Below are 23415 nucleotides of genomic sequence, written 5' to 3'. Positions count from 1 at the left end.
CAAGCTGTGTTTTTTTAATCTTATGGCAACCCAGACTAGCGTGGTAATTTTAAATGAATAGAGACCTACTGTCAAGCCTTGAAAATGTTGCTTGTGAAGAAGTGGATAAAAAATATTAAAAGGGCTATTGCATATTGGAGTAAAAAAATAGAGGTGACTCTTTTGCTCTGTGGCCTCTGCCATAAAAGAAATAGCAATCCTTTTGTTAGAGGAAAAACACCTGCTACCTTAGAACTATATCTCTACCAATATTTGGTCTCTTATTTCTCAGTTTCACTAACTGATTACATGTTAGTAGCTTTTTCATATACCATGCCTACTAAACTTCTAATTACTTCCCTTACCCTGAAGTATTATTAAAGGATAGAACTGGAATGGTGGCGGGTGGAACTGAAAGATGGATTTTGAAAATGAAAAATAGTTAACTAAATGGTTTCATGCAGAGAAGACAACAATGGTCAGTCTAGAAGTCTTACACTTCATTGCTATATGCCTTTTTTAAGGACCCTCTCTAAGTAGAGGACAGTAGGGGGGAGGGACAGTTTAAAAATTCACACTTCCTGCACACATTGTAGTGTTCATCCGTGCAACTTTACTATGGATTACAATGTATAATATTTCAATTCAAATACATATATAAAATATAAATGGGATTTTGGCTGTGATCTTGGTTGAAGAGTGACTGTACAGTCTAAGTGGGTTTGGGAAATAACGACATGATTTTGGAATCCCTGACATCTGGGTATATTTGTATATATATTTATCACATGTACAGTAATGGAATTGAACTAAATTTTTTTTTTGGTTGTCTTAGGAAACACCAACCAAAGAGCTGGGAAACCGTGCAACAGAATCAAACAACCAAGGCTCTGCTAGCACTCCTGTCCTATCTTCAGGTCTCAGTTACTTGAATAGATTTACAAATTCAGAAAGCTCTACTGATGAAGAAGGTACTTCTGGTTAACAAAACAGTATATTTTAAACAAAACCTAGTTCTGGGTCCTTTGGTAGCAATGTAAATGGGTTTTTACGGAATATAATAAATCTTCATAAATATGCCATACAACACTGCCTTCAGTGTCTCAATTTTATAAGATACTCTTTAGCAGGGCTCAAACATTTTACGCTGACACATACTAGGGCCTTGAAAACTTTACTGGCCCTGCAGAGTATTCCTGTTCCTGTTGACCTGTTGTAACTGCTTAAAACCATAAATGTCATCCAGTTGATTAACTTTCCAACTATTCTTTCCTTGTAAATTTGTAAACCTTCATGCTTCCTTAAAAATTAAAAATGTGTCTTCACAGTGGTTCCCTCTCCTGGTGAAGCCAGAGAAGCTGTTTGAAGGGAGTTCCTGCTGCCATACCAGAGGAGTTTCAATGGCCTGATGAAGCAAGAGGAGAAAATAAAACTTTGTCTTTTTTTCTTAAGTAATATTTTCTCCACTTAATTTCACTGGGCCGTTGTAGCTCCTCTTGGCCATGGAAACAAACTTTTCATGATGATAGCATGGGAGTCTGTAGCTTCACTATGATAGAGAGACCTGGAGATATCAAAAAACATAATTTTGGAAACTTCTGAATAGGTCCACAAGATTTACCATAGAGAACATAACATAATTAATGATTTTTAATAAAGAATAATCTTTAAAAATCAGAATTCCTACCTTGCATCCCCATTCCATTTAATTTTCCTCAATAATATTGGCATATATCTCAAAGCCATGAGTTAGCAATTTAATGCTTTATTACTTTGAAAATGAGTTCCCCTAGCTTCTCTCCGATAGCAAGCAATATTTTCCCATAGCAATTCTCAGTAACATTCACTAACATACGATTGGAATTGACATGGTAGAAAGAAAATGTTGGGATTTTAAGGCCCCTTATTCTGTGACCTGTACATTCTACCACCAGAAAGCTAGTAACTTCAGATTTCCTTCAGCATTCATTTGTAGCCCCAATGATTCCCTAAGATCTAGAACTTTTAAATGAAATCGTATTTTCTAACTAGCGGTTGTTTTTATGGAGCTGAAATGTGATATACCAAGTTGTACTCCTCAAATCCAATACATTTTTTCACTGCTTGCTTTTTAAACTGATTACTTTACACTATCTTAAATTATGTATATCCTTATCAATTATGATTGTTTATTTTAGGTGGAGGTTTTGAATGGGATGATGATTTCTCTTCTCCAGAACCCTCTTTTATAGCTAAGTCAGCGAATAACCTCATTAGTTCTAAGCCAGCTCTTCAGACTTCAAAGTACTTTTCTCCACCTCCACCTTCCCGGAGTCTTGAACAAAACTGGTCACATTCATCACCTTATTCCAGGTTCTCTATCTCTCCTGCAAACATTGCAAGTTTTTCTCTCACACATGTTACAGATTCAGATATTGAGCAAGGAGGTAAGTAGATTTAGGTTTCTTTCAAGTAAACAGTGTACATTATGATGATTTTTGTAATATTTTGGCTTTTAAGTAAGACCTATTCTTAATAGCCTGTTAAACAAGTGTTACATTAAAATACAATGCAGAGATGTAAATAATGCAAATACTGTCAGTGAACTGAATATAAATCTTGGGGTTGGGGCCTGTATTTGTGTGTTTACTGTATTGGTAAATCCAAATAACTTCTTCCTTGCTAATAAGATCTTAAATGATTTTCCTGTTTAAACAAGTCATTTATTAATAGTTCTCATACTGGGCTCAAAACATTTTAGATCAAAATAATTTTGTTTTTATTGCTAAATGGTCTCCAGAAAAACCTGTGCACAAGCACTGCCAAAATTCTGGGTTTGTTCCCAAAGCACAGTACTAAGTTATCCCTTCTAGGAAAAACAATAAGATTTCTACCTTGGCGGCCACTCTATGGAGCTTTGGAAGAAACCATGCTCCCCCATAAAGAGCAAAAACGTATAGCTTCTAAAGTTTTTGAGAATCTTTCTACGATGGCCCCATCACTGGCCATAATTTGATTTTTGTTTTTATTTGACTAGTTAAGAACCTTTAAGAGCAGTATTAGACTATTGTAGTACCTACATTTGTTTTATAATCTAGTTTCTTGTAGGAAGTATATCCCTGAGACTCTGCTAGGGATTGCAACATGTTTTTAGAGCTTGATCTGTTGTGGGTAAGGGATTTCCTTCTTAAAGGAGGGTTTAGCAGTAGACCCATATACAGTAATGTTAAGGTACTGATGATATTTCTGTACTGAGCAGTTTCCTTTATATTCCTGCCTCTACTAAAGTGCTCCTCTGTACATTTTAGTACCAAAATGCCTCAGAAAAAACGATAGAATAAGAATAGGGACAGACTTGGAAATAATTTCAAAGTATCATTATAAATACAATATTTTATCAAGAGATTAAAAATAAATATTAGCCACTGAGGTTCCCTGGTTCTCAGTTTTTATAAAAAATAAATCAATATTAGTTGTATTTGCATTGTATTATATTTGCTGCTTAGTAATTTATTGATAAGAGATGTTTGAGATCATACATCACTTTCTCATGTGACCTAAACAGTGACATTGAACTGTGTGATTTAAGCAGATGTCCCTATGTATGTGTGTGCCACATGTTTAACATTGGAGTAGCTGAAAGTTTTTTTAAAAAGGGAAATTTTAACTAGTACTTTAGAAAGTGAACCAGAATATCACGTTCTAGGAAAAGTCTAGCTAAGAATTAAGGGAAGACTTGTACAGAAATCCTTAGTATATTTTTAAATAATAAAGAAAATGTGCAAGTATCTTACCTATGTCTTCTGACTTTTCCTCTCCTAATAGGAAGCAGTGAAGATGGAGAAAAAGATTAGATGAGTTAAAGTTTCCTCACTGGAATTACACATGTGGTACATACCCACTCTGGACTAATGTCTGATAAACTCTGTCTAAAACTTATGTGGATCTGCTGGAGTGAAATACAGGTAATCAAGAAATACTAAGATTTAAAATAAACACTGAAAGCAATGTTAAATCAGGACATTAATTTGAATGTGTATTTAACTTTGTAATGTATTGTTTTTAAATCAATGCAATTTGCTTTTCATTGAATGATGATTCTGCCGCTGTTTTCCAGTACTTGAAGTATTCAGATAATTATTTGTAACAAACATGTAAAGCAGTTACACTACATTCTGGTTTATGTATGGGATTGTATCATACTCTTTTTATATTTTTCCATGTAGTTCGTTATCTATTTGAACATACTACCTGTTGTAGAATTGTGTATAATTGTCCTGTGCAACAGCTGGCTGTGTTGTTGAAACTGTATGAATGATAGTTGATCAGTAGTGAGCCATATTTATTCTGAAAGATATCACTTACTACATATTACTTTGCTTACTGCAATTGCACTATGGATTTTTCTTCCCATATTCCCCAACATTGTATAGAATCAAAATCTTAATTTTTTTCAAGGAAATTAAGACAAATTGAATTGGCCCAGTTAACCAGTTCATTTTGTACTGTTATAGTCTTTGCTATGCACTGCACTTGTAAAACATACAAAATTTCTGAGTGTTATGTTAGAATTGCTGGAATCTTACATGCAGTACCATTTAAAGTGGTAGCTACAACAAATGTGAGAGTGCCTGTATTTCATAGGAAATTTGGGGAGGGATGTCTGAAATATCTTTGGGATCCATTTTGGATTAAGTGAATATCTTATTTTCACTCCTGAAAGTAATCATAGTCTTTTAAATTATAGTAGCACCTTCCTATGTAGTCATATTTGATGGCCTTTCTGCATTCCATTAAAACTGCCTACTTTTGGAGGGAGGGAGGTATATGTTGGCCCTGAAAACTTGCATTGAAACTGGGTATCTTGCAGAAAGATTAATTTTAATAAAAATGGACCCATCAGGCCTACCTGGCTGCTCACTTGTTCATCCTATGGATTCTGAAGCCCAAATTATTTTCTTTTGACTATGGATTGGGCCTTCCATGCCTCCTTCCCGTTCAGAAACCTGTAGATCCCCCTATCTCAATTACTGCAAAAACTATTTAGTATTAGGATTAACAACTGGGGATTTAAGCATGCTAATAGTCCTGCTTCTAAACTAGTAGAAAACTGGCATTCATATTTTGTCACCCAGAGAACTGTCAAGGCCTGTATTAAGACATAGTCAGGGCTCCATGGTGCTGCTTGAAATGTGCACTGACCCAAAGATGTAAGATAGTAAAGCTTGCCATTAAGCTGTCCAAGTGAAGTGAATGTGGAGAGAGAAAACTATCACAAATCCAGCTAGTTTTAATTAATCCTTTAAATAAGTTGTCTAACAAGTTCCCTCATTGTCTCACTAAATACAGTTGGGCAGTAATTCCTTCGCCTGTGAAATGCATTATGCAGCCGCAAATGTGGGACTAGATTGGAAAAAGCTGAAAAATGCTGGCATTTAGTGCTTTGTGGTCAACCCTTCTATCTGGCTGTACAGCATACTGTAGCTTAGTGGCATAAATATTTTTTACTCTGCTTTAGTATAGGACTAGTCTTTCTGCTGAATAAGTCTGGGTACAGAAAAGCTAAGAATTGTAATCATCTGCAGCATAAAGAACTACATGTTTTCAGCTGTTAAGCTCTGTTTGATGTTACAATTTTATTTTATACACAGTTTGGTTTAAAACAGGGCATTGGTTTTAAGTGTCACAAATACAAAAAAGTAGAAAAGTGGTTTTTTTTATATAAACAGTTATTTGGCCCTTACAGCTAGAATGGCTTTCATACCCCTCAAGGGAAAGAGATTAATTCTAAAATAAAATGCTTTACAGTTGTCAGTGTATTGCTGAGGTACTGAGTTGTCCTACTGAGGAGCTCAGGTCCAGAGGGAACCTGAGAGTCACAGGGAGAGTTGTACTTCAGTGTGAGTAACATCATAGAAATTTGCCGTTGCACATGCACAGCAACAACTTTTCATAGAATTTTTCAACATATCTTTAAATGCAAAGCCAGTTCTAAATATACACTTACAGTATATACTGTAATGGGTTTAAAGGAGCTATTACGTGGTATGCTCTTTGTACATATTAAAATATAAACAACAGACCTTGGCACACTAAACATTATATCCTATTAGTTCTGGAATACAGACTTTTAAAATTCCTTAAACACACACCAGGTTAAGGTGTCTCATCAATCCTTGAATTTTTCTGTAACACTTTTATATTACCATAAATAAAAAAGCAGGGAAATCCAAAATTAAGAATGAAACTCCATATGCTGAGTCTCCAAAGAATGTATGGAATTGTCTACCTTAGATGTGCTGAAACACCTAAAGTATCACAGGGTTAGAGAAGGAGTTTCAGCCTTAATTCTGAATCTCTTGATTTTGAACATAGTTTCTGAGGTTAAATAAAAGCTAATATAGTTTGACTGGGATATTGAGATGCAGCTTCACTTTTGTTCCTGTTGTAACTTCAGAAATTTAGATTATGGAACAGATCTTGTGCAGCTGGGTAGTATTTAACCTTGTATTCAACACATCAGGATTCTCCTCAGTTGGTGGGGCGTTAGTCATTTATGACTCCCATTCTCTTTAGTAAGAGTACCATGTCTTAAAACCTTACGTAACAATGAAAGTTTGCTCCTGTGTCCAAGTGGATTGTTTGCTAATGAATTGCCAAACAGACATTTTTTGTTCAAAATGGGATTTGTGTGTGTGGGATGTTATACAAAGTAATGTGCTTCTTTAGCAATATTACAGAGAAAAATCATTGTTATATCTGTTCAATTATATCTGAATTGCCACACTTCCGTAATCTCAGTGGATATTAATTTCATTAATCCAATTAACTAGATTAAAATTGTAATATTTTTTTTTTAAATATACGTTGTTAAATTTTATTACAAACTACTACCGTGTTCAAGTGGTAAACCATCTTCCAGAAATGAATTATGCAAGGAAGGCAAATTTGTGGAATAGCTGAAATGTAATCAAGTTGAGGTGATTTGTCAAATAGGCCATACATTACATTCTGTAATCTCTTGCACTGCTTATCCAAGTGGTTTCAGTTTTAGAAATACTTATCTGTTTTTTCAATGGTTTATTATGAGGGTTGATTCCATTTTAGTTTCTTCTGTAATAGAAGATCTTGATTATTTATTTAAATGCTAAAAGGCATTATCTTAATTTGGCTACTTAAATATCTTACAAAAAAGATCCCATCTACAGTCTAAAATGGAAGCTGATAACATGATTTTAAAAATTTCTTGGTGAGAAAATGTGACTAGGTCACACAGTGAGAGGCCAATAAAGTGAGAAGAAAGTCAATTTTTTTATTTGAAACACCTGTACCTTCCCAAGTCCCTAACTTTCCGCTATATGTTGTAAACTGCCATTTCCATGGAAACGAACAGATTGAACACTTTTTCATATCCTTGGTGATGCACTAATAAAAGCCATTCAAGCCTCTTTCTTTTATCAGTATTTTAAGTAATACATTTATATGTAGTATTGAATCTTTTTTCATGAGGGGCTGGTTGGTAGGGAAATACTTGTGGTTTTTTTTTAACTATTAAGCACTATGCTAAAATTTCAGTGGTAAGTCAGGGGTTAGTGACATGGCTATTTGTTGGATTTAGTGAAAGGTGGAATCAAAGTATATTAGCCTTATAAGAAATAGCCTTAAAATAAGAATGGAGTGTACAAAATTACTTCAGCTTTAAGTCATACAAAAATCTCCTTAAATATTAATAAGTTTTGGTTCAAGTCTTTGATATGAAAAAATCTAGAGAGAGTACAAGAGCATATAAATATATTGAAAATAAGTATTTGTGATACCAGCAGCCTGTTTTTCAGATAAACTTGAATATGACTTAAAATTATTAGTTTTATTAAATTGTTTGAACTTGCACAGTCATAGGTGTAATTTAATGATAAATGGTACTGATGTGTATATACAATGTTTAATTCAATTTGTAAATGAGAAGCTATGTAACAAAATCATAGGTATGAAGTTTTCCTATTGTAATTTAATACAGGTATGAGGTTTTTGGCAATACATCATAGTTAATGAAATTTCAGGTCAAATCGTCTTGCAATTGTGTACATTTTTAAATTGTAATATTTCTACTGTATATTGATTATCATGCATAGTGTGATTCAATAAATTGCTTGTAATTTAAAAACACTATTTAATATTCAAAAATAAAATACAGTTATATATTTATAACCTTCGTGTCTGTGTTCGTTTATTCTTAGCTCAACTCATTTCTGGTATTTGTTCAGCTCTTCGTTTCAGTGAAGTGAATGGGACTACTTTTGGGAGTGAAATCAATGTGCTCATAAGCGAGGAACTGGGCAGCATCTATTCTACCCCAGGTGCCTGAAGCCCCAGACCCTTCAACCTACGCAGCACAACAAAACCTATATGAGAGGGTGTATTTTAGATCCCTGAGCTCTTCTGCTAGTATGTCACCATCATTTGAACATCACATCGCATAACACATACCCTCTACAGAGAAGCACTGTTTAAAGTACAGCATAGATTTAATTTGTAGTAATATCTTTCAAATGAAAATTTGTTGAAATGTGGTAGCATCTGAAATCATCACAGTGGGTTTTGCCATAATTTATGTGAGGTTTAATAGACACTACACATGAATGTGCATGTCTTTATATAAACAAAACAAACCCTGCTATTGTCATGTAGTAGGCATGGATTCCTGCTCTTTGGCATAAGGAGGTCTCAGTAGAACTGACATACTCGCTGTCTCGTTGTGAAGAGGTTGCATATCATTCCTCCCTTTACAGACCATTAACTGGGTAAGTGGCATTGGTATAAACCTCTGAGCTCCTGTTTTCCTGGTTTAAATGATGATGGAAAATATTTTAAAATGAAAAAAATAATGTGAATGAAGTGCTCAAAAATCCTTCAGTAATAAGACAATTTCTTTATGCCTGGGCCTAAAAACATGCAAGAAACTAACACTGAAAAATGGAAACAGTGCAAGAAACTTGTGAACATATTGAACAGGTGACCATATTTAAAAACAGGTGACGTAATTAGCTACTAACAAGAAATCCATTATAACATTTGTACTTTTAAAAAATGCAACTGAAATGGAATTTTAGTGAGGATGAATTTGGCACAAAATTATAAAATTTCAGAATTTGTAGCATATATTTAGTGAACAGCAATATAGATTTTGTAGAGTTAAGATGATAAACTGTTGCTGTGCTATTAATTCCACTACTTGTGTCCCTGTCTTAAGTTTAGGAAGTGACAAAACTACCCCAAAGTGCACAATAAATAGAAATAATTCTGTTTTCATTAGGGTGACCAGATGTCCCATTTGTATAGGGACAGTCCTGTTTTTGGGGACTTTTTCTTATATAGGTGCCTATTACCCTCCACCCCCTGTCCTGTTTTTTCACAGTTGCTATCTGGTCACCCTAGTTTTCACCTTTTGCATTGTCATGATCCTAAAATGCATTTAAAGATTTAAAAATAAATGCTTTCAATTCTAGCCTTCAGAAAACAAAAAACTTTGGTTACACTATACAATGGAATATATTAATCTTTTGGTATCTGCTTTTAAGAAATGGAAAAAAACTGCACAGTTACAACTTAAATTTCCTTCCATGGATTTTAACAAATAGATGCTTCAACTTAAATCACAGTAGGAACTTTAAATAGGCAAAATATAATTGCTCAAGTTGAAATTTGACTAGGACATGGGAGCTTTTTCCACAGCTCTTAAAGATCCCATGGCACTTTTATATCTCATGGTCCCTGTCACCATCGTGTCTGAACACCTCACAGTCTTGTCTACAACACTACAAGTTGTAGTTGGTATTGAACTGGAAGTCTCCCAGAATACTGACCCATCCAAAACCAGATGGCATTGCCGCACAAAGCCGAGCTCGTCTTTTAATAATAACAATTTAAAAAAAAACCCTCTGAAATTTGGGAACATTGAGTTTGCACGCTGAAGCTGTCCTCTGGTGAATTGACACACAATGTTTGCAGGCAGAGAGCCCTGTGCTGCACTGATGTGGGCAGCTTTCCCGGGGTCTTATTTTCATATGGCTTAACCTGTGTTGGAACAAGTTCTCCAACATCTTGCACACACTGGCTTTTATTCATTGGGGCGGGAGGGGAATCTCACGCTTAAATTGGGCCGCACAATGCCGCCCTCTGTGCTGCAGGAGCGGGCGGCACCGCCCGCGCGATAAGGACCCACGTTCTCACCGCGCTGCCCAGTGGAAACAACCACCTGCCCCGCGGCTCTACGGTCCCGGCTCTGCCCCCGTGCAGGTGCCGCGGAGCCGCTAGCAGGGGAACCTCGATCCGCCGCGACCCCCCCTCCCCAATTGCGGATTTGCATGGAAGCTCCCGCTGCGCCAGGCTCCGCCTCCCGCTGGCCCCGGCACTAAAGCGACGTGTCCCAGGCCCGCCGGGCGGGCAGGCTGCGGTCACACGCGCCTCAGCCACCTGCCGCGCTGCTCGCCCGGCGGCCCTTCTCCTGGGCACGGCGTCCCGCCCTCCACGCCGGCTCCCAGGTACGCGTGCCGGGCACCAGGCTCCCGGGGCGGTGGGCAAAGGGCCGCTCGGGGCGTGGCGGGGGGCTAGGGAAGGGCTCCCGCTGTCTGAAATTGCACTGACCGCTCCAACCCCGCTGTGCCCACCGCCTGCCCCCTGGAGCCCTCCCCTGGGGCTCCAGTCCCTCCTGCGGGCTCCCTCACACGGTCCCCCTCCGCCCTCAGGAGGTCTTTTCTCCGCTCGCTCTCTCCTGTGCCTTCCCTCCAGGCTGTTTGCTCCTTCCCCCGCTGCCCCGAGTTCCTCCTCTCCCTGCCCGCTTGTTCCCTCGCTAGCCTTCGCCTCTCCTCCCGCTGTGCGAGCTCGGAATGCCACCCCCGGCCTCCGACCCCCCAAGCCCCTTCTGCTCTAGCTGCCCCAGACCCCACTGCCACCCCTTTGCATTGCCCAAGCCCCTTGCAGACCCCAAACTCCCGCCAGGACTCTCCCTCATCCCCACTGTCTCCCGACCCTGTCCAGTTACACTACAGGACTGTGGGCTATAGGATGGGGGAAGGGGGAGATTTTTTGGGGGTGGGTAGCAGATGGGTCTGGGGTGTGTAGCTGTATTTGAAAGCAACCTTCCCCCAAGCCACTTCACCTACCCTATTGTCACCTGCTGTCCTTAGTCTACTGGTTCTACCAGGCTCCGTGCTCCCCTTAATCTGCCAAATCCTCTTCTCCTAGGAGCTCCCCCCTTTCCTCTGCTGACTGCCACCCCCAGTCCAGGAAGGTGGATATCTGTCAAGGAGCAGTTGGTTGCTTTCCCAGTGGCAGTGCCTTATGCACGGGAGGCAGGGATTTGGCTGCTCTCCTTGGTGCTTGTTTGCACTGTTCCATCCTACTTCTGATTTGCCATCTCTCCTACAGAGAGAGAAGCTCCAAGGTTTCTCCTGGCCTGGCTTTGGTTTTTCTTTTCCCCAGTATCAGCCCTATCTCCCAGCTGTTTTCCTTAGGCGCCCATGACTCTCAGGCAGCATGGTGTGGGGCTGGTGGGTGAAACCTGAGCTGCAGTCCTGTCTTGCTCCCTGGCAGCCTTGGGCTGGAGGCCCCCTAATCAAACCACTTTGTGAGGTGAGCATAGGTCCTCGGCCGGGAAACCTGAGTACCCTGTGATGAGGTATGAACCCCAAGAATGGCCAGAGTAGCTGGCACAGTGAAGGGAGAAGGGAGCAGCTGAGGATGTTCCTAGGTGGTGGCAGTGATGTCGGTTTTCCCAGCATCCTCAATCGGTTTTACCCTCTACTGCAAGAGGTGGTGATGTGGAGTGGTGGTGCACCTCTCCTGTCTTTCCAGGAGGAGAGTTAAGCTCTGTGGCTAGCCTCTAACAGCAGTCCGACTCTCCAGCCACTCGCATTTCAGTGCATCACCAGAAATATTTTCTAAGACTGGAACTAAGGGGAGTAAATGGACCCTCCCCCCCCATTAATACCAATCACCAGCACAAGGAGGGCTGCTGCCAGATGGCTGCCATTGTACCAAGCATTGGCACGGAGTGGAGGTAGGGGTGCTGCTGCATCATCACTCTCTTATGGCTCATCAGCCTGGAAGGAAGGGGCATTGCTGCATCTGTGCAGGTGCCCTGTCCCGTGGCACAGGAAGAATAGACTCTGCCATGCTGCCAATGTTGGCTAGATTATTGACTTGGGAGGTGTAGAAATTGCTGTTCTGCTGGGTGTTGAAACTGTTGTACCCGTGCCATTAGCTGGTGAAAGAAGAGCGGCTGCAACCCACTCCCCCTCCTGTACTGCTACTATCAGTGCAGGAGGAGTTACAGCTGCCAGCATGCCAGTCTTCACTGTGCAGCAGGAACTCTGCTATTGCTGCACCATACTGTGGGTGCTGATAACAGCCAGCCTTCCTCCTCTAAATGCAACAGTCCATAATAGCAAGGTGGTGTCCCTGGAAGAGAGCTGGGAAGACCATCAATGAGGAGGAGCAGTCTGAGCCTTCCACCAGTTGTGGACAAAGCTGACACAGCTGGCATTTTAAAGGCGAGACTAAAAGCAAATGACAAATAGGAGGGCATTGGCTTGTGAATGAGAAATGAATAAAAATTTGAGTTAATGGCTCCTAAAAGTTGTCTGGATGGCATTGAGAGAAGGTGGGAGGCATATGGTGAAGTTGGGAGAGCTGTGAGACGAAGCAAGAGAGCAGCACTCAAAGGAATGGGGGAAAAGAAAAAGGGGGCATTCAGAGGACAGCATAATGTGTTGACTTTGCGATGTGAGTGTGTGATGCTGCCCACAAACAGGACCTCCTACTCTCACAAGTTTTTCTTTAGCTCCAGTGGAAGAGACTTGCCTTATTTGGAGCTGGATATCCAGGTTTCTAGTCCCAAACCGCTTCTGTGTGCGTGCGTGATGTTAACTGCACATGGATGTGATTCAGGTCATAAGGAATGGGTGCCAGGAGCTGGGAGGAAAGGGAGTTTATAACTAAGCCTTTACTGACAGTCATGCTCCTGTCGTGCTTCTCACTTTCTGGTTTGCTGACGCCAAAGACCTCTTTTCGCTGTTGAGATCTCTAAACTGGAAACGCTAAATCTCACTCCAGCCTTTAAATCCCTTCCTGTTTTCTGTCAGGACAGCTCTTGCTTAAGGGAACAGACTTGGCTCACCAATGTTTGCAGTCACTTTTTTTTTTATATTGTTCTGTTTCTAGTTGCTCATGACAGACCAAAATCTTCTCTCACTTAAACTAGTGATACCATTGTAGCCAAGAGGAGAACTTGGCCAAATGTTTCCACCGTCCATCTGCCTTGTAATGCCTTACACTGTGGTTATAAGCATTGTCACATTGTAGTCATTTCAGTTGGCCTGTGGCATATGTGAAATGGAACTGGATTGAAAGCCACCAGGCTCTAGTGGACAGGAACCCATGTCAAACACTCATTTGGCTCCAGTTTTAGCATGCTCACTGGCATTCTCAGCAGAGAGGCCAAGGACTGAATGAACCCGGAGAGGATCTTGCCACAGAGAACTACAGTGGCCTCTCCTTCAGTTAGAGGGGAGGGGCCACAAACAGAGGCCAACTGAATCAGACAAATGAGACAACGAATGTTGCCAGTTGGAGACTGAAATCCAAAGCAAGTACATTATGAGCAGATGTAGTAACAGGCTCCCTCCCTCTTCCCCTCACCCCCCCAGTCCCACTAACATGCCTGAATCAAGATGCAAATACATCACCACTACCACCGCCCACGCGCTGTGGTTAAGAGGATCCTCTCCAGGGGCCCTGCTTCCATCCACGGAGCCCAGATGGGCTGACGTTAACAATCACTAAAACATATACTAATAAATAAAAGATCCAGCTGGTAGTTTCACAGTATTGTGCAGGTAGATGCTGGTACAAAGCGAAACAGCACAATGACTTTCCATTTGTTCTGTATGAAACGTAACGACAGCTGAAGATGTTGATGTTTATGTTTTTGCAGCATGTTGATGGCTAGTACCAGAAGATTAACTTAGTGGGAGAACAGGCTGGGTGACATTTCCCCATCATCTACTGAAACATGAAGACCAAAAGCAAAAGAACAAAGCACAGGCTTGCTGTTGACAAAGAAGCCTTTCCTGGGGAGACAACTTTGAGCAAAGAGGAACCGGTGAAATGTTTGCGACGCAAAGAAAGGAGAAATGGCGAAAACAATGAGAGTAGCAAGACTGGTACAGTCAAAGCCAAGCATGCTTGGAACAACAAAGACAGACACTTAAGGCGATTGGAAAGCAATGAACGGGAGAGGCAGAGAATGCACAAGCTCAATAATGCATTCCAGGCCTTGCGGGAGGTTATCCCTCATGTGAGAGCTGAGAATAAGCTTTCTAAAATTGAGACTCTCACGCTAGCCAAAAATTACATTAAATCACTGACTTCCACCATACTCCATATGTCCAGTGGGCACCTTCCAACTGTAGAAGGAACTGGGGCATCCAATGGCTCCAAACTGTACCAGCATTACCAACAGCAACACGGTGATGAGGAACACGATGAACAACTAAAAAAATACTCCACACAAATTCACAACTTCAGACAAGGCAGCTAAAGTTAGCTACTGGCCTCATTCTCTCATCTCCTTACATTCCTGTATATTTCAGCATTTGGAGGATTAAGGGGTTATTTCCTCCCGGTGGCTTTCTTTTTTGTTTGTTTTTGGAAAGACAAATGTTTAGTGGCTAGATCTCATAATTCTTGTTGAAATTATCCTAAATTGTAGGTCAGGCTTTTCAAAGAGATTAGTGATTTTGGTTGCCCGGTATGAAACACCTTCTCTGTTCTTATAGTTTTTTGTTTACCTGCTTTGTTTGTAATTTTCTTGAGGTCAGAATGTTCTTTTAATTTGTAATGAGAAATTGTTTGATTGTTCAACACCTAGATTGCTTTTGCAGGGCGGGCTTTATAAACAAATTATTTTTCAGTGGGAGGGGGGTCTCTGCACTTTAGGAAAATTACTCTTTTTATAAGGTACCTTGAGTTGGGCACCCAACAGTGATGTCCTAAATCACTAGTCATTATTGAAAATACTGGCTGTAACTTCTATTCCTCCAGAAGTGGCACCATGTAATGGGGAATCTTGGTGCAGGAATAATGAAGTTTATGGCCCGGTACAATACTTTGGAATGTATACAGCTACTGGAGGGACATATCTAACTGACCTGATATTTGGATAGCAGGACTAATTTCTTTAACCACAATTACCTGGATTTTTTCCCTTGAATTCTTAAATTTCCTGCTACTCAGGGGGAGGAACAAATTTAATGACAATAGAAACGTATTTTGAGTAGCTTGATTAGTGTGATCGAACAGGTATGAACAGATATTAGATAATGTTTTCACAAATGGCCTTGGACCAGACCCTAAATGCCCTAAACCAGCGGTTCTCAAACTTCATTGCACCATGACCCCCTTCTGACAACAAGAATTACTACACGACCCCAGGAGGGGGGATCGAAGACTGAGCCCCGCTGCCCTGGGCAGGGAGGCCAAAGCTGAAGCCTAAGGGCTTCTGCCCTGGGCGAGGGAATGTAACCTTAGCCCTGGGGGGTGGGGCTCGGGTTTTGGCTTCAGCCCCTGGCGGTGGGGCTTAGGCTTAGGCTTCAGACTTGCTGGGGCCCAGGGCCAACACCAGCCTTGGCAACCCCATTAAAATGGGGTTGTGGCCCACTGTGGGCTCCCCACCCACAGTTTGAGAACCCCTGCCCTGAACTCATTGAAGTAAATGGAAAGGTTCCAATTCACTTCAGTGGGCTTTGGGTCACATTCCTAAAATGTAGTCCTACAACTACACTTAAAATGCACAATAATTTATGTGATCCTTGTTGCATTATATATATATTTGAAAGTGCCTTTCAACAGAAACATTAAAAGAGATTTGTTAGATTGTAAGCTCTTCTAGACAGGAGCTTGTCTTTGGCTGTGTTTGTACAGCACCCAGTCCAATGGGACCCCAGTTCCATTTAGACCCTTTGGGTGCTATTGTAATATAAATATTTAACAGTTAATTCACTTGTGATCTTTGCAAAAATGATGTGATTACAGAACAAATGTTTTGAATATTTACCAGTTGGACAATGATAATCTATGCATTTAAAATGAACTCTCCTAATAAAGCCTGCATTGTAATCAATTAGGATTCATTCTGGGCTAGGTACTATTAAATACAATAAATGAAACAGGAGATCTTGAAACAAGAAAAGAAACTGTTTAAAAAAATGTTGGAATAAAAACTCGCATTTCTCCTAGCCCTGCTCTTCTTCGCCAAGCTAACATTTCTTTGTTTGGAAATGCTGCATGTACAGTACATGTCACAACTGTCCCCACCCAGGGCCATAGAGTGCTGATGTTAGCATGACAATTGTGGTTATGCTGCAGAGGGGGCAAGGGCAGGATTTAGGTGCTCATGCTGGCACAGGATGTAGCTTCATGGGCCCTACCTTTGTCCCCACAGAGTAGGGTAGTGCAAGGGGGAAGCAGGCTGGTGGCTGAGTGAGGGAGAGATTGGTGGATCCTTTGCAGGGGGTGTTGAAGAGAACAGCTGCAGAGACCCCCTAGAACATAAGAACGGCCATACTGGGTCAGACCAATGGTCCATGGACCAATGGTCCATCTAGCCCAATATCCTGTCTTCCGGCAGCATGGTGTTGCATCCCTGCCCATCCTGGCTAATAGCCACTGATGGACCTATCCTTCAGGAACTTCTCTAGTTCTTTCTTTGAACCCTGTTATAGTTGTGGCCTTCACAACAACCCCTGGCAAAGAGTTCTACAGGTTGTGAGTTGTGTAAAGAACCCGTGCAACCCAAGGTACTCTGTGTGCAACAGGAAGCCGTTCTGACCCTTATGGGTGTGTCTGCACTGCTATAAAAAAATTGTGGCATGGCCACAGCTGGCCAGAGTCAGCTGACGTGGACTCATGAGGCTCGAGCTGCGGGGCTAAAAATAGCAGTGTAGCTGTTCGGGCTCGGGCTCTGAGACCCATCCCCCTCGTGAGGTGTCAGAGCTGGGCTCCAGCTCCAGCCTGAACAGCTACACTGCTATTTTTAGCCCTGCAGCTGGAGCCACTGGAGCCAGAGTCAGCTGCCTGGCCTCAGCGTTGGTGCCATGGGATTTTTATTGCAATGTAGACACCCTATGAGTTCTCCCTGCTCTAATGCTTGGTGCAGTGTGGAGAGACTTTGGCCATTAATACCCTGTAACGTGATATTTATTCCACTGTGCCAGGACCGATAGCGTGATAATGTTTTTATCTGGAATATGTAGTGTGTCAGAGACAGGCTGTGAGAGAGACACATTTCCACCTTCTGCGGTAGCTATCTGCAGATACAACGGGGAACAATGAATGTTGCATTTCACACACTGTGCTCCCTTAACTGCAGGGATTGGATTCTACCGCCTCAACTTGAGCTCTTCCCAGTGACTTTTTTCCCTCCCAAAAAAACCCCATTACTTAGTGAGAGGTGTTTTGAACTAATCTCTCCCTCACAGGGATTTGAATGGCAGATCACACCATTGAGCCATCTAGGCTATTATCTTCCATTGTGCAGTGCCCACAAGTGCCTGTAATATCTCTAGTTTAGCCAGGGGTGAAAGTAACTTACAGGACTTACCGGTACTGCCGGAGTCCTGAGGGGGCGTGGCCTCATCCGGAAGAGGCGTGGCCTCAACCGGAAGAGGCAGGGCCTCTCAAGATTCAAAGGGCTCTGGGCTCCCCGCTGTGGCGGGGAACTCTGAGCCCTTTAAACCCGGCCCTAGCCCGGCTGCCGGAGCTGCGGGCAGGATTTAAAGGGCTCTGGGCTCCCCGCAGCCGTGGGAGCTCTGAGCCCTTTAAATCCTGGCCCCAGCCTGGCCGCTGGAGCTGTGGGCGGGATTTAAAGGGCGCTGGGCTCCCCGCAGTGGCTTACAAAATCAGACATAAAATCCCACTGCGGGGAGCCCAGCGCCCTTTAAATCCCTGCCGCGGAAGCCGGTGCGGTCCGGCACGGTGTACTGGCTCTTGCCGGTACGCCGTACCTTACCATACTGGCTTACTTTCACCTCTGAGTTTAGCTTACTACTGCGCTCTAGTGGGGAGGGGTGAGATGGATAACAGCTGATCAAGGTGTTTTCTGTCACTTGTGAATGGGAAGAGATGATTTATTAAGATTTAACTGCTCACTTCTCTTATCTACTGCAAAGCAGGCTTTAGTGAACAAAACCCCCTCCTCTCTATAGCAGAAGCAGATTGTTAAAAGGAGGAAATCTGCTCGGTGCTGAGGGGCTTTCATGGGTTTTTTTGCTTGATGAAGCAGAAGGAAAGGAGCCAGCACTACAGCCGATAAGCATGTGGAAGTGGGGCAGCCTGTAGCCTCGAGGGCAAACTGTAGACTTTAAATCTGAGACCAGCTGAGGTCACCTCTTGTGCGTGGGCAGCCTCCATAGGGGAGGCCTCCTTGCAGTGATTCAGACTCTTCTAAGGCAGACCTACTAATATTCATTTTTGATAGAGGATTTGCCCAGCGAGATCAGCTGCTTAAAACTATTTTCCCCAAATAACAAGTGACTTTCCAAACGCACGCTGCATTTATGCATCCCTACCCCTTGTGAAGTAGGGGTGAAATCCTGGCCCCACTGACATCAGTGGCAAAACTCCCATTGATTTCAGTGGTGTCAGGATATCACCCCAGAGGCCGTAGGGTTGCCAGTTTTGGTTGGATGTTTTCCTGGAGGTTTCATCACATGACATAATCTTTAATTAAAGATTAATCTTTAATGCCTGGAGACTCCAGGACAATCCTGGCCAAGAGGTGGCATTTCAGACTTGATGGTTCAGTGGTCTGGTATGGCAAATCATGTGTACCTCTCCGAGCAACAGACTTGGGTAGTAAAGCCCAGAACTGCTGAACTTGCATAAGCACAAGTGTGATGGGGTATCCACCCACACCAGCCCTGAAAGGGTGAAGGAAGAGCCAGTTAGTGTGATCGGCCACACATGAGGGGATTAGGCCGTAGAAGCAACTCCTGAGCCAAAGCTGATGCTCAGCTGAGCAGGTGTGGGCTGGCAACAGCAATGGCTGCAGTGAGGAAGTCTGTCACCATCCTCATCTGCATTAGAGAAGGCAGGAGGGCACCCAGGGAAAGAATAGAGCCCCTGGGAGCATGGCCCTCGTGAAGGGCATACCCAGGAGAGAGCAGGGTAGAGAAGAAAGTCTGTGGGAGGTAGAGTTGCCAATTTTGGTTGGACATATTCCTGGAGGTTTCATCACATGACATAGTCTTTAATTAAAGATTAAGCTTTAATTCCTGGAGACTCCAGGACAATCCTGAAGGGTTGGCAACCCAGGTGGGAGGTGGCGTAGACAGCAGGCAAGGGAGAGAGCAGCAAGGTTGGGGACTGAGCAGACCTTGGCTGGGTGTTGCAGGGTCCCTGGGCTGAATGTGGAGTAGGAGGTGGTCCTGGGTTCCCCTACCAGCCAGTGATGGAGTGGCATAGCCTGGACTAGTGGTTCTCAACCTGCTGGTATGCAGAGTTCTTCCAGAGTGTACTCAACTCATCTAGAATGGGGTTTCTCATCCTGGGAGTTTCAGTGCCCAGGGAGGTCATGTGATGGGTTTAGGGGGATTGCAAGTGCAGAGCTGGCATTGGGGGGGCCAAGCAGGGCAGTTGTCTGGGTCCCCACGCCACAGGGGGCCCCCGCAAAACTAAGGTACATGCTTCAGCCCCACCGCCTGCGGCTCAGGCTTCAGACAAGGCTCACAAGTGAAAAACACGCTCAGGTATCACAGTGACATGGAAGTACAATATTTATATTCCAATTGATTTTATAATTATATGGTAAAAAAAAAAAAGAGAAAGTAAGCCATTTTTCAGTAATCGGGTCCTGTGACACTTTTGTATTTTATGTCTGATTTTGTAAGCAAGTAGTTTTTAAGTGAGGTGAAACTTGGGGTACGTGAGACGAATCAGCCTCCTGAAAGGGGTACGGTAGTCTGGAAAGGTTGGGAACAACAGGTCCAGTAAGACTTTATAGCCCGGAAGGAGAAACCACATAGTTTGGCTGGAGGGACGAGTTACACAGATAAAGCTGAAGCCCTTGATGTGAGAGAGGGGGTAAGCAGGAGGACAGTGCGTTGAGAGCCCGCCAGGGCAGCTGTTAGACTTGGAAGAGAGCTGTTCTCCAGCGCAGCTAGGAGGAAGTACTACCCGTGGTGAGTACCCGGGGACAAGTCTAAATAATGAGACAACCTTCCTGCTATTTTGGTTTTAAAAACCCAGGTCCCTGTGGGCCCAGAGCCTCGGTCTGGCATTTAAAGTCATTGTTGCAAACAAAGTGCTAACCAGCCACTGGCCCAAAGTGAATTAGGCTGAAGGCTCTCATCTGCCTACATGACAAGCAACGGTAAGGTCCAGATCACTTTAGCAAAAGCTTCCAATATGTAACAGGTGCAGATAAGTATGTTCAGGATTTTGTCTTCCCCTCCCTCGCCCCACCGCCCAAAATGAATTCTAGTGACCCCGATGTCAGCTGGAGAAAGCTGGCTTAGGAGGAAAATGGCTGCAGCAGCTGGGAAGCTGCCAACCTGGAAAGGCTAATGAAGGTCAGAAACATTTTAAAATACTTTAATTGCAATGTAAATACCGGATTGTTTGAGTAAATGTTGAAGTGCATGACAGGAGCAACACGGCAGCCATTTGTGCCTGTCTCTCTGGGTCAACTAGTTTTTGTACAACTCTGTTTTAACTAAATGAAAGGGGGGAGTTGCATGTCACCATCCCTGGGCCCAGTGCACGTTTTGGGGCCATGGTACCTGCTTTGCACAGTCTTACCTGCTGCAGGGATCCTGGAGGCAGCTATGGCTGGGTGGAGGCCCTGGTAGTCTGGCTGTCAAGGACTGTGGCCAGAACCACTGAGGCACAGGCTCAGAGCCTCCCACAATCACCAAGGAGGTCTCTGGGCAGCTTTTTGGTGAGTCCCCTCTGGTAGGATTCTTTGTGGCCCGGGGAGAAATGGACCCAACTTCCTACCTTTCAAACATTGCTGCTGCTACTTCTTCAGTAGTGACTCTCCATACACTTCTGAAATATCATTCTCTGCATCTCTTACAGAGACCGGGCCCCACATTGCTAAACAACACTTTAGCAGGAACAAAGCTGCCTTTAATGTTCTCTTAGAACCTCAAAATAATTTAATTTGGGCCACTAACAGAGTCTAATCCCCCTTAAACACACAAGGGAAGAGTTATGCAAGCACCAACTTACAATTCAAGTTCAGATGTCATGTAAAAGGCACTTTAAATGGGTGGAGTTACCTTAGTTCCTGGGGTTGTGGTCCGGAGAGAGAACTCAGTGTACTAGCCAGGCTGTGGAAGACAACAAAGGGTGATGCCATGTACGTGGCTCTCTAGTTTTCTTGGTATGCCTAGATTTACAGACAGTTTAGTTGTGGTGGATCCTGGTCCCATTTCTTAAAAGCTCTCTTGACTGTTTATATAGGCCCCGATTCAGCAAAGCACTTAAGTGTGTGTTTACGTGCTTTGCTGAATCTGTCTAGGCACAGTAATGAAAGTGAGAGAAGTAATAGTGAGTGACAAACACTAAGGGAGTCTAATAAATCTTGCAGGGGTTTTTAAGCTCCTCAGTGACCAATACCTTACAATAGAGATTCCCACAGCAGTATTCTGTGTACTTTAAAATCCTTCTCTGTAGGATTTGTTTATGGGGTGGGACAGACAGCATTTTAGCTGCCAAGACAGCGTATCAGTGTCTGGATTCAAATCTTAGCGTAAATAAAGGGGCATTATTACAAGTTATTAAAGCATTTGGCAAACAATACTGCATAACCTTTAACAGAAAATGCAGTATCAGGTAGCTAGTGGTACAGAGATCAGATATGAAGGGTATGCCTTCCCTCAGTAAATACTGCCCCGCTGTCAGCTATGACCTGCTTCTCACTGAATAAAATTGCTAGGGTATTTTATTTCTTCCAGTAGTGTTAGCATTGTAGCTTAAGGCAAGTAGCTACCCCTTAGTTTCAAAATAGTAGCTAGTGACAAGAGTTTCTCTTGGACAAATTCAAGGGGATTTCACAACAGATGAACTTTATTTTTCAAAATCCATTTCAACCTTCAATTAATTTCAGTAAAGTTATCCCACAGTTATGGGGCTGATGTACATTTTAATTCCATCTGTCACTTTCTACTTTCAGACGACTTTCAGTGGGCAGAGATTTGGTGCTCAAATATAGATTTTATATTTTGCATATGTTCCCTTAAACAGCTTTTTGTTGTACAACAGACAAAATGGGGTTGGCAGTGCCGGGGGAAAAAAGGAGAAAATGCATGATTACATTAGCCTATATTTTATTGACTCAGTTAGTAGAATATGTAACTCTTGCATTGGCGATGTAAACATTGGATATTCAAAAGGAAAATATAAGTTGACCTTCTGACATAGATGATGTGTTAGTGCAGAGAAAAAGCAAGCCTAAGAGTATACGTGGTAAAGCTATTAATGATGCTTATTTGGAACAATTGCTGTGTCACTTATAGAAGTGTGTGTAACCTAGTATTTATAGGAATGAATGCAAATAATGTCACTGACACCTGGAACACCACAGATGTAAAAATCAATAAAAAACTATAATCACATATTGGAAAGTTCAATAGGTTAGACAGTAGCATCTTTAAGAATCTTTTTCACATTTGGACATAAACAGTGTCTTGGCATTAAAATATCAAATATATATATATTAAATACAGGCAATAGTTACTTCTACAAATACAGTACGTGAGACCATGCCACACTGCTATTCAATTTATATAAAAATACCTCCATATACAATCACACACAATATAGGGAAAAAGAATGTAAACTTGCAGTGCTACCATTAAGAAACTCGGGGTGTGAGCCTGCTCTTAACATTCCCATCGAATCGAAGTGTGCAAGATTAGCCCCTCAGTGAAAACCTCTCTAAGCTACAATGGATAAAGCCTGATCCCGTAAGGTGTGGAGTGCCCTCCTGAAACCAACAGGAGTTGAACGCACCTTGCAGGAGGTGATTGGCACCACGCAGCATTGGGCTTTAAAATAAGAGACGTTCAGAGGAGAATCTAGGATTAACTACAATTTTAAAGCAGGACAGAACTAGACCTTCTCTTTTGAGGAATAATGTACACTAAGGTGTTAACTCACTAGGAGAAGAGCCAGAAATATATTCAGCACAGATCACTTAGTACAAACTAACAGCAAAGCCCCATTCTGAGTGCATGCTAGTCTACACTGACTTCACTGGAGTGACTGTAGCTCTCTACCACTATGAAGCCGGAATTAGGCACAGAACTTTTTCCAGTCTCTTGCTCGAAGAGACTTGGACAAAGCATGAGTTGTAAGCCATTGGAGGACGAGCTGAACATGAGGCTAAAAAGATGA

General features: G+C 42.4%; 2 protein-coding genes across 2 annotated transcripts in view; both read left to right on the top strand.

Annotated features, from left to right (window-relative positions):
- The window catches only part of LMTK2 (lemur tyrosine kinase 2), an 80218-nt gene extending 76406 nt beyond the window's left edge, over positions 1–3812 (top strand). The window contains exons 12-14 of the mRNA XM_065412420.1: positions 815–950; positions 2157–2405; positions 3784–3812. Of these exons, the coding sequence (XP_065268492.1) occupies positions 815–950; positions 2157–2405; positions 3784–3812 (414 nt within the window). The remainder of the gene's footprint in view (positions 1–814; positions 951–2156; positions 2406–3783) is intronic.
- A 10217-nt stretch (positions 3813–14029) lies between these two features.
- BHLHA15 (basic helix-loop-helix family member a15) lies at positions 14030–14557 on the top strand. Its single transcript, XM_065411474.1, has one exon. The coding sequence runs from the start codon at positions 14030–14032 to the stop codon at positions 14555–14557; it is 528 nt and encodes a 175-aa protein (XP_065267546.1).
- The last annotated feature ends 8858 nt before the right edge of the window (positions 14558–23415 follow it).

This window comes from Emys orbicularis, chromosome 10 (genome assembly GCF_028017835.1).
Source record: "Emys orbicularis isolate rEmyOrb1 chromosome 10, rEmyOrb1.hap1, whole genome shotgun sequence".
NCBI classification, from domain to species: domain Eukaryota; kingdom Metazoa; phylum Chordata; order Testudines; family Emydidae; genus Emys; species Emys orbicularis.
The sequence above is the reverse complement of the archived record's forward strand: the minus strand, read 5'-3'. Positions and strand labels throughout refer to the sequence as shown.